Below are 11,004 nucleotides of genomic sequence, written 5' to 3'. Positions count from 1 at the left end.
GAGAGAGAGAGAGAGAGAGAGAGAGAGAGAGAGAGAGAGAGATGTAGGGTATTTTCATCTATTTTTACGCAAATGTACGTTTTTTACTTTTTCCAATTATGTAATGAGTAACGGCTTACTTACTTACGGCTTCGATCTCAAACGAATATAATTTATTTATTTTTTTTTTGCTGGCGCTCTTCTCTAAAAAAAACAATTAAAATTTTTATACCTTACCCCGAAGCATGATTATCCAAACCAAAGATGAGTCCTTTAATTTCAAATATATATTTATACATATGTTGTTGATCGACAGAGGATCTTAAGTCGATATAATTCTGTACGTTTGCGTTTTAGTTTACCGTTGCAAGTTTGAAAACAAGTGTAACATTAACCCAAAATTCATTCCACCCAACCTTCAATGGAAAAAAAAAATGAACCTGGACCACATAAAAACGCTCTCATTATATAGAGACACTAAATTGTAACTTGCAACCAGTAGAGAACATTGATCGTAGGCAAATAAGAGATCCTAGTATATGAGTGGTATTGATCGCCATATTCAACAAAATTTTTGCAATTTGCTCGAAATGGCGGATTAACTTTATAGTGATGATCAAAGGGTAAACTGATTGTATTTAGGTCCTTTCCAAATACAACATTCCCTTAGATATAATTAGCAATAGAATTCTTACACTTGCTAATATTGACAGTGAGGACCTGCGTTATGAGAAAAGACAAAATATACGTACATTTATATTGTTCTAATATCGGTAAGCTTATTACTGTTATAAAAGTGTCTTCGTAAGCCACACCGGGTAAGTGCAAATACTAAAAAATTAAAAATGTAAAAATTAAATACAGACAACAATTTGAAGGCAAGAACGATCGTAATTCCACATCTACTTTAAAATATTTGCATAAAAATTGATTGTAATAAATTTTGATATCAAAGTATTTCTCTCTTTTATTTATTAATTATTTAAGATTTATATTTTTTATTATGAAGTTTTCTTTTGTTTTTTTTTTTGATTGGCATTTTGTTTTTTTTTTTTTTTTTTTCTTTACAATAAAAATTCTATTAAAAGACCTCAATAGCTCCCGGAACGCTCTCGCTTAGAAGCTAATAGGAATAAGAACAAAAGTTAAATAATAAACCGCTGAAAATATAATAAATCAAAAAATTAGAAAAATAAAATCATATATTTGAAGGGCATAGTTAGTTAGTCAATCAACAAAAACAAGCAAGAGAATAGTACTCATTGATTATTGAAAATTTGTTATTTTATGGCTTATAATTAAATGCTTTTCTTCTCTTACGTAACACTTAGGAAGCATTTTTTCAACTTAATTATGTATTTTGCAAACACATGCTTTAATAATTAATAAACAATTCATAACGTAACTGCATAAGAAAATTTACAAAATTTTAATAAAATTGAAATTGCTATTAACAGTTGCGAACTTTGTTTCGACAATGTTGTTTATCTTAATAAAAGTAAACGATTATAATTATAATCGCAAGTATATATTTATTTTTTTTGTTTCTTGTTATGCGGCTGTTGTTGTTGTTGTGATTGTTTTTGTTTTTCGTTCGTCCTCTATTGACTAAATTTAACACTAATATTATTAACTCTAGTTTTCATATGCTCTAAAATATCTTGTGAAAATTCTTCGAGTGTCGTGTAACGACTTTTTTGAAAATTAAAAATGTCTGCCAAAAAGCCCAATAATTGATCTCTAAAATAATGGCAAATATCTTTAAGGTTTTCATCGGGCCCAAAGAAACCCCACGCCATCAATGGAGATAATTGCTCGGATATAACATAAAAATGTGACATAAAGCCCTCGGGATATTTAAGCATGCGCTTTTTGGCCTTTAAAACTGACCAAACAGCTGTTGTCAAAGCCTTTGAAATGCAAATGCACATGTCAGGGATATAAAGAAAAAGAAGAAAATTAATGAGTATATCGTTATCGAAATGCGACTTTGCCAACCATTTTGCCAAATTGTATGGGAAACGTACCGTTTCTTTAAAGCCATTCGATAAAAAACGATTTTGCACTACTGCTATAACACTGGCTGGCGGTGCATCTAGATCACGAAACGAATCCAATATAATAAAATCCAAGCATATATCGTAAAATGTCATCACTTTGACATTCCGCTGTTCAAGTTCTTTTTGTATGTCATCCCAATTGTTGGAATCTTGTATGTAATTAATCATATCTTCGTAACCCACCAAGAATTCTTTTGTATCTTTATCGCCCAGACACAAAAGATCAGTAAGTATTTGACGACCTGTATCGATGACCAATTGACCAATGGCAGGATCCTGTAATGTATAGACATTTAGCTAACATATTATCTAATTTGAAAAATATTGAACGTAATTGAACAAATTACTATATACAGTTCATTTCAAATATCAGACTAACCGAACGTGAAGTGAATTAATGTAATGAAGATAAATGTTCACGTCCTGAAAGTCCAACATTTCCAAAATCGTCGAATAATTTTATTACTCACTTTAAATAGATACTGAAACGCTAAACGTACACAATGCAATTTAGCTAAGTATTCGGTTTCATTAGCGCAATGAACTAATTCTGTATGGGCGGTGCGATAAGGTATGGGCGTTTCCTCGTGATGTATTATAGCTGTTTGGTATAGTGGATACTCATCATATTCGGTGTCAGCAAAACCATCGAATTCTCTCAAGTCCGCCACTTGATCTAGAGCAGAAGCAAAACTTTCAGCCGAATCGAAATTCGGATCCGAAGCCGTTCGGCTAATGGACACCGAACGGCGTGATTGCTTATCTTCTTCGTTTAGACTTTCTGTAATACCTATGTTGCTTTCTTCTATGATTTCCTCAATACTTGGCTCTTCGCGAAATAATACGGAGCGCTGGTCAAGAAATAATAATTCACTCTGTTCTTGAAGTGTGTACGCCATATCTAAAAGATTTTGTATTTCCCGGCAGAATTCAGACTCCTCCGCGGTTGTAAGTAAAGCCGGTACGCCGCCGGGTGAGTAATGCGATGCCAACGCATCTTCCCAGAAATTTATAACAGTATCTAAGGCTTCCATGCCCATAACACCTAATTGTTGAGCGGTTAACTGAGAGGCGTTAACCCCGCCTTGACTCGGTATGACCGATGTTAAAGCTCCCGGTCCAATGGAGCCACTAGCTACAGACAGGCGATCTGATTGTGAATAAGCTACGGTAGAGCCTACAGGACTGCCAGAACGTGCGGAAGCTTTTGAACCGGCTATAGATATCAAATCATTTGGGCTGCGCATGCTGTTACGTGTACGCCTTCCTGTATACTTCCGCGGCCGGCGAGGGGGACGAGGCGGCTTCCGTCTTCGTAAATATCGAGACATAACACCCAGCAAAGTTACTCCAGCTGCTATAGACATGAGGACAACCTAACATGTTAATAAAAAATTATTCTAGAATTTGGATTCTGCATTAAGAAGAACACATACCTTTTGCGTCGTCGACATACGTACAGGAAACAAACGAATAGTTGGCCATTTTGCCGGCATCAAGCTCTTTAGCATTTTGCCTAAATTTTGTATAATTGTAAATGTCGGTTTTATCTATCTAACAACTGTGCGTTTACCTAGTTATTTAACTATCAATTAAATACTTATTATATTATAATTCCCTCGATCGCATATTGAAAGAGAAAGTTAATGGTTTTGGTAAGTATATCATTTGCGTTACTTTAAGCTTAGCTATAAGAATTTAATAAATAATTTTTGAATTCTTGCCCAGGCAGAATTAATCCGGTCTTTTACAGCGCAAACAGACGCTTCCGTTCCCTAAATATGTTTATCATGTGTTTTTGTTTTACTTATGCCTTAGAAATCAGTAATTTTCGCCGTTTATTTCATTCACTATTTTTAATATACACAAAAAAGCGACTTAATTTTTGCTAAATAAGATCATTACAATTTCATATCCACTTTCACCGTCTAAATGCCTTTTCTCTTTTTTCTTTAACAAATATAAAAATCAATTGCATCACAATATAATGCAGAGTTGTTAAGTTTCTTTCTCGTTTCGCAATATTTTTGGCTATGACATCTGTTAGAAAAAGGTTGCAATTTTTGATTACGTTTCATTCCACTGTTACACTTTTGAAAAACTTCTGTTAGGCACGTTGCACGTGCGTAAAGGAGTAAAAGAAGTGATCAAGACCATTATATATTGTAAAATGGAACACTTTGCAGGCAGCATTCACGCAATAAAAATCTTATGTAGCATCTTAAGTCCGAATATGAAACCAATACAAACGAAATGTTAACAAGAAATCGAGAAAAATGAAATGAGTACAATTTCAGATTTTTGTGCAAGATGGCTGTGCAAGATGGCTGTGCAAGATGGCTACGCACGATAAGCATATTTTTGCGATATTTGCGATAGAAATACTTGTGTGCGCTTATGTGTACATTTGTTTAAGGAATTATATGCATGAAGATAAGCAATAGGAAATTTACTTTTTGATTTTATTATTATTATTATTATTAATTTCGGCAGAGAAATAAATTCTAAGACTAAACTCTTAAAAGCACTAGCATCTAAGGCTATCGGCTTTTATTAAAAACTCTACCGCACTTGAGATTCGAACCCACGGCCATTGACTTGCTAGTCGAGATTCCTCGCCTTCGGCCACTCAGGCGGATACTTTTTGATTTTATTTTTGTGCAATTGTTTACTTATAGCATTGTGATGTAAGCTTTTCTTTGCAAGTGGACTTAATATATTTTCTTAAATTTTCACTATTTTTCTACATATCTATTTGTTTATTACTACATTTGTTCTTTTTAATAATGGCGTACATGGTATGGGAATTGTGCTAATACACTTCCGCACAAGCTTATTTAATACATTCAGAGATAACTAAATGACAAGATGGCCCAACAGTTTGTTTCAAATTCAAGCTAGGAGAGTATTACGGAGTTTTTGTGTTCCTGTTATCAATAACAGTAGTAACGGTGTTAATAAGCAACCGCTTGATTGCTTCCTCTTTCATTCTCATTATTTTTATGAGCAAAAGTTCTGTAAATAGTTACTTGATAAGACGTCACATTTTCTCTAACATTTGCAAGGCACCAAGCAGCACATATAGTTGCAAGTTTTTAAGTGAATATGCGCTACTGTATAAATATAAGTGTTCATTTACGAAGAAACTTTACCATATACACATACGTAGCAAATATAATTTGCTTTTTCATTGAAGAATTCTAAATTTTTTGTAAGATGATGTTTTTTTTTTAATATATAAACATATATCGTAAGCTAAATATATATACAAATTAAAAAATTATTTTCGTTATTTTTTCTTGAATACTACCTAAGACTACGCCTAGTTAGTCGCTCAGTTGACAAAGGCATAACATTTACCGATTAGGAACACATTTAATAGGCTGCAACCAGTCTCCGCCTCTTTCTTTGCTTCGTACTTTTTTCTGACTTCTTTCTGAGTATGGGCAGATGGACGGATCGATTATTAATATTTCAATTGTCTTTGAGTACCGAACGGTTCAAAACGATTTAATGTTGTTGATAGCGTTTGGTAAGCGTTTTGCCATACTTTAACAGCTAATGACGATCCTTGTGGTTCGTCCAAACAGAGAATCGCAACCGATATGCATGGTACGCCTTAATTTGTCCATTAATTTTTATTGTTGACCTTTTCGAAATACTTTCCACTTTTCGTCCTTAGGTATAGGGCTCGAAGTATAATAGATTTCGTGATTATGAATAAATATGAGTATTAAACCGTTTAGACGGATGAAAGAAAAAAAAAGGATTGAAGACCAAGTTACTTCTTTAGGAAAAGCTCTAAGACCTCACTCATAATTTGGGAGACAGATAAATAAACTGATCTTATTCTTATCACAAATATATATATCTTACAAGTGCTCTGACGCTTCATTCTATGTCTAACGAGAGATTAGAGTGTCTAATATAGTTTTTGCGGGCATAGCGTTCCCGCAGCCGTACCAGTTTTGTATATTAAAATTATGTAGAGTACCTACCTATGCGATTATTTCCTTGAGATCTTGGATAAGAAGGATTAATAGTAAGTAGAACATGCATACGATTGCAGTTAACTTTAAATTAAGTTTTTATTATTATATAATGCTTTTTTGAGAATAGTTTTACACAATCCACAAAAGAAAACTCAATGTTTCTTGATGAGATTGGCTTCACATCTCAAACTATGATAGATTTCCTCGTTGGTGTGCTCGTTGGTTAATTCAGTGACAAATTTGACGGCACGGTCGTTGAAGAGAATATTCTTCTCATGAGTCTTGTATTCACCGAAGAGATTGAAGACATCTTCAAATCTGCCGTTGTGACCGAACTTTTCAGAAAGAGAGACAAACAAGTGTTTAATGGTTTCTTGTTCCACAGGGGTCATGGATTCGCGGATGAAAATGCCAACGGGCAAATGAGCTTCCAAATTGCAAGCACGCCATTCAGTGACGGGTTTCTTTTCCAAGTTGGCGCACAACAATTGTTTGTTTTTCCATTGTTCCAAATCCTTGGCGTTAACAATCATAATGTTCTTTTCAGAGGAAGGTGTAGTTTGGCAGGTGTTGATATTGCGCAATTTGTTTAAGTAAGCGGCAGCTTGGTGAGCACGTTCATCTTGTCCGTTGTAGTGACTAAGCAAAAAAAAAAAAAAATTTTTTTTTTTAATTGACGACATAGTCCTTCTCGCACAGGTACCTTTAATACTTACATAGGCATGGTTTGCAAATTTTGATGAGTCAAAGTAGGTTCCACAACAGCTACATACACATCATTTTCACCATAGCTTTCATAAACAACAGGCTTGAGTTTATCACTGCGAGCTACTTTGTAGTTGTTAGCGTGGATGGCTGCTAAATCGGCTTTACCTTCTTTAACAGCAATAACGCAATCTTTCTCTTGGACGCATTCCAATTCAGGACGGATGTCACGAGAATAAGCAGCACGGCGTAAAGTTTCGCATTTATTGTATTCGGCTTCGGTTTGAACACACATCTTCATCTTTCTAATAGCACTGCCATCACGTTCGATAACATCTTTGTAACCAGCACGTTCCAAATATACTTTAGGATCGACAGCTTCGGGCTTGTTGTGGTAGACAGCATCTTCTTTAATCAACAAATGAGCGGCGCTTTCTTTGTTTTGAGCGTGCAAGCCGTTGTCGAAGAATTTTTCCAAACGTTGTTGCAATTTGTGCAATTTTTCTTGACCCTTAACGGCATCGTAATTGGAAACATAACCAGTCCAGGGACGTTGGGCCCAAGAGCAAGCAGGTCCAGTAATGGGACGTCTGGTACCATCTTCACACAAATATTCAAATTCGGAAGCATCACCCTCAGCGGTAGTGCCAGGAGTCATCTGAAAAATTTTAAAATATCGAAAAGCAGGGTTGTATTTTTTATATAAACATTTATCCCTCGATGGGTCACGGGTCTTTAGTTTCCAAAATGAATGTATCTATGGTTAACTCAAGACCCAGAGAACAAAATAAAGACTAACGACAATTTGAAGCTTAGTACTCTCACGCTGAACTCTGCGTAAAATAGCAGAGGACAAAAACAACGCAGCCTGGGGGCTGTGAGTACGAATAACTTTAGGTTTTTTTTCAATTTTCGTGTTCATACTTACACCGAAATATTTCTTGATGAATTGCACTTTAGTGAAGGCAACATCACCTTTGCCTTTATCCAAACAGCGAATAGCGCCATCATAGCCAGAGTATTTATCGGGATAGTTGCATTGTTCGGGATTTTCGCATAAAGCGCACAAATTGGAGTATTTCTTTTCTATTAAAAAAAAAGAAAAAAAGAAAAAAGAGATGCTTGTTATAAATATTTCCGCTAAACTTTTCTTATGTTTTCACGAATACATACTCAATAAACGATCAGTTTCGTGGTGGGGAGAGTAGGTGCCGACCAAGCAGGATTGAGTAAAGAATTCCGACAAAGCTTTAAGTTCACGTTCGGTGGCGGTTATTTCGGGATCCATAGATACTTTAAGAATATTGCTATTCTTCAATTTGGTAATTGGGATCTAAGGCGGAATTTAAAGCAAATTAAAATGTACGCTAAACTTGGAGATTATGCATACGGATGACATACTTTGTAACCAACGTTGCGACCGTAACCAGTATGGCAGGACTTAGCACCGCGTAAATCCTTCAAACTGTGAATGTTAGAGTTTTTCTTAACTAAGATAATACCCTCGTAACGGAAATCGGCTAACGTAAAAAATTTTGAAGAAGAGAGAGAGAGAGAGAAAAAAAAGAAGCAAAGTCACTTTATGCGTTATCGCTTGTATGCAAAGGTTACTAACCATCTTTGTCATCCTTAGTTCTAATTTCGGAGATGACTCTGAAATCTTCATTTTTGGTGTGATAAGCTACGTACATGTCTTCTGGTTCGCTAGCCAAAACGTCGGCTTTACGTTCGTTAATCATATCTAAACAATCAATACGATCTCTACCGGCTACACATTGCATATTAATACCGGCCTCTGAAGGATCCTTCAAGAGGGTCAAACAATCCTCATAATATTTTTGAGGAACACACATACGGTCTATAAACGCAATCAAATCACTAATAATTGATGATAAGTTTTCAGAAATTTACTCACAGATTCTTTCCTCGGCGGCTTGGCTTACAGCCAACACACCCATTACGGCGGCTAGACACAATAATTTTGTTGAAATCATGCTTGCAATCTGTGCGAATTCAATGGCTTGACTGCTAATATTCTTAATGCGATGAGTTTCTTTATATACCTTCTGATCTAGTCTCTAAAGAGAGCGCAAGTTGAACTCAGTTTTCATTTCTTTCTTTTTTTTTTTTTTTTTTTTTTACTTTTTTTTCACATAAATTATTGTATCAGTATCCATGGGTACGGCGCATTTCTATCTCTATTCGTGAACATTCAAATATAAATATATATATATATATATACATATATATACATATATATACATGTTGATATAGTTCACTCCAGCAGATCGGGATTTACCCATACAATATAATAAAAAGAAAAAAAAAAAAAACAAATCAATTGCATTTTTTATTGCTACTGTAGGTTTTGCGAACTTATTTTTATTTTTTAATAATTTTTTATACTATTTTTTTTTCTGCAAATATTAAAACTTCTGCTTAAAGGGGAAATGAGACAACATAGAGAATCAGTTTTGTTTTCTTCCAAATCTGATGACCTTGAATATTGTTTGATGTTAATGTTCCTTCAAGAGAATGAGACGTGTACGCTTACCTCAAGCATTGTAGAGATACATACGTGCCTGTATATATAAACACCGTGAGTCGTTTGTGCAATTGCAGTTAAATCATAAACTGCATAATGAATTTTAAATTAAATTTCTTTCCTTTACTTCTTGCCGTAGCGCATTGAGAGCATTTCTATCACTTTCTATGTAAACTTAAGAAATTGTTAACTACATACAGGCAGCATACTTCCTTATTTTCAGCAGCTTTCCTTATCCTAAATGTCAATGAATAGTAACTAAATGCCTGATTTTGAAAGTAAAATCTAATTAAAATCACTTACGAAACAATAGCAAAAAAAAAAGAAGAAAGTTCTTTTATTTATTATTATCAAGTGATAAAGTCTCGATTGATTTGCAAAGATTCCGAATTATCGATAAACGGTTACTCTTCACTTAAACATGACAATTAGGTCACAGAGATAGATCTTAAACAAAAACTAAATCAATTTTACATTCTATAATCATTCCTGAAGTTTGGAGATAGTATCGATTTTGCATTTCGTTCTATTCTAGGGTAGTCTATTGTTCCATTTACAAAAACCAGAAATACGCGAAAGAAACGATATAAGGCTCAAGGAGAAAGAAATCGTTTCGGCTTCAGAAATATTATAAGCAAAATGAATCATGACTGTCCACTTCTCTCTGGGTCCTAAGTTCTATGGGCCCTATCGTTAAATCTGATTTTAGTTTACAGATACATATTTTTGATCAGAGTCCATAGCGCGTAAAAAGTTTAAAAAGTTTTATGTGAAGTTGAAGCATTCAATTTTTGTCCGATATCATACAATGTGGGGTAAGTGTTGTTAAGGCCATTTTTAAAGGTTCAGCGCTAGCGTAAAGTTTTATTGGCCGCTGAAAATCTCCAATTGATTGAATATACCACTAACGTTCATCTCGCATAAGTAGCCGAGTAGCCAAGTATCCAAGTATCCGAGTAGCCAAGTAGCCGAGTAGGTAAGAATCGCGGTTACCAGGTGAGTGTTTGCGGTATAATGAGTGTTCAGCCCGGTAAAGGTATAACACTAGATTGCGGCCATTTCCTCCCCATTTCTTTCTTTCTTTCTCTTTTGTGACGCGCTTGGGATCATCACCGCGTTATACGAGTATTCGACGTCCCCCTGAATGATTGGTCATATCGAGAAAAAAAAAACAAAATTCTCATAATTATTATCCCAGCGGCTTATTAAATGGGACTTGGACAATTACCGCTTTATTATTACAGCACAAGTATACATACAATTCTTTCAGTCCAAAGGGAGATAAGTAAACATTGGGCAATTTTTTATGGAAAAAATATAATTCTTATTACATTTGCAAATGTACATATGGTTTCTCCTATGTTCGCGGTTGCTCTTAACGTCAACAGCAGGTAATGGACCATATTTTCTGCATCTTCTTCTATTACATTGCCGAGAACAAAGAAGATGCGGTTTGGAGAAACAGTTAACATTGCTCTCTCGCCGGTAGCTCCCTTTTATATAATTTTCAATAGAGAGAAGTAACAACCAAGAGGAATAAACAAAATTTTGGGAGTAGAGTGCGTAGACGTATACGCAGATTGAATGAAAAATTTTCAATCGATAAAGACAGAATATATATATCTATATAGATTCATTTTGAAAGAAGTGAATTACTAATGCTGAGCTCATTTAATTTGCTTAATGCACTTAAATCATCAACGATCGCATTAGAATTTTAATT

At 34.7% G+C, this 11,004-nt stretch overlaps 2 protein-coding genes across 3 annotated transcripts; both read right to left on the bottom strand.

Moving 5' to 3' along the window:
• Window positions 1-1,038: 1,038 nt before the first annotated feature.
• On the bottom strand, window positions 1,039-4,050 carry LOC119643766 (mitoguardin). 2 transcript variants are annotated; one of them, XM_038043241.1, is made up of 5 exons: window positions 3,613-4,050; window positions 3,476-3,555; window positions 2,510-3,415; window positions 2,007-2,315; window positions 1,039-1,889 (listed from the first exon to the last, which is right to left on the bottom strand). In XM_038043241.1, the coding sequence occupies exons 2-5, from the start codon at window positions 3,548-3,550 to the stop codon at window positions 1,581-1,583; spliced, it is 1,599 nt and encodes a 532-aa protein (XP_037899169.1). In that variant the 5' UTR covers window positions 3,551-3,555; window positions 3,613-4,050; the 3' UTR covers window positions 1,039-1,580. The 2 variants fall into 2 exon arrangements, with proteins under 2 accessions (XP_037899169.1, XP_037899162.1); XM_038043234.1 differs by having other exon boundaries at window positions 3,476-4,050.
• Window positions 4,051-6,143: 2,093 nt separating this feature from the next.
• LOC119637188 (transferrin) lies at window positions 6,144-8,790 on the bottom strand. The gene is made up of 7 exons (XM_038033047.1): window positions 8,652-8,790; window positions 8,352-8,594; window positions 8,138-8,256; window positions 7,910-8,069; window positions 7,665-7,822; window positions 6,748-7,394; window positions 6,144-6,670 (listed from the first exon to the last, which is right to left on the bottom strand). Exons 1-7 carry the CDS (start codon window positions 8,728-8,730, stop codon window positions 6,184-6,186), a joined length of 1,893 nt encoding a protein of 630 aa, XP_037888975.1. The 5' UTR covers window positions 8,731-8,790; the 3' UTR covers window positions 6,144-6,183.
• Window positions 8,791-11,004: the final 2,214 nt, after the last annotated feature.

The sequence above is a fragment of the Glossina fuscipes genome, unplaced genomic scaffold (genome assembly GCF_014805625.2).
Source record: "Glossina fuscipes isolate IAEA_lab_2018 unplaced genomic scaffold, Yale_Gfus_2 0, whole genome shotgun sequence".
In the NCBI taxonomy this organism is placed as follows: Eukaryota; Metazoa; Arthropoda; class Insecta; order Diptera; family Glossinidae; genus Glossina; species Glossina fuscipes.
Note: the sequence above shows the minus strand (reverse complement) of the source record. Positions and strands in the feature narration are given on the sequence as shown.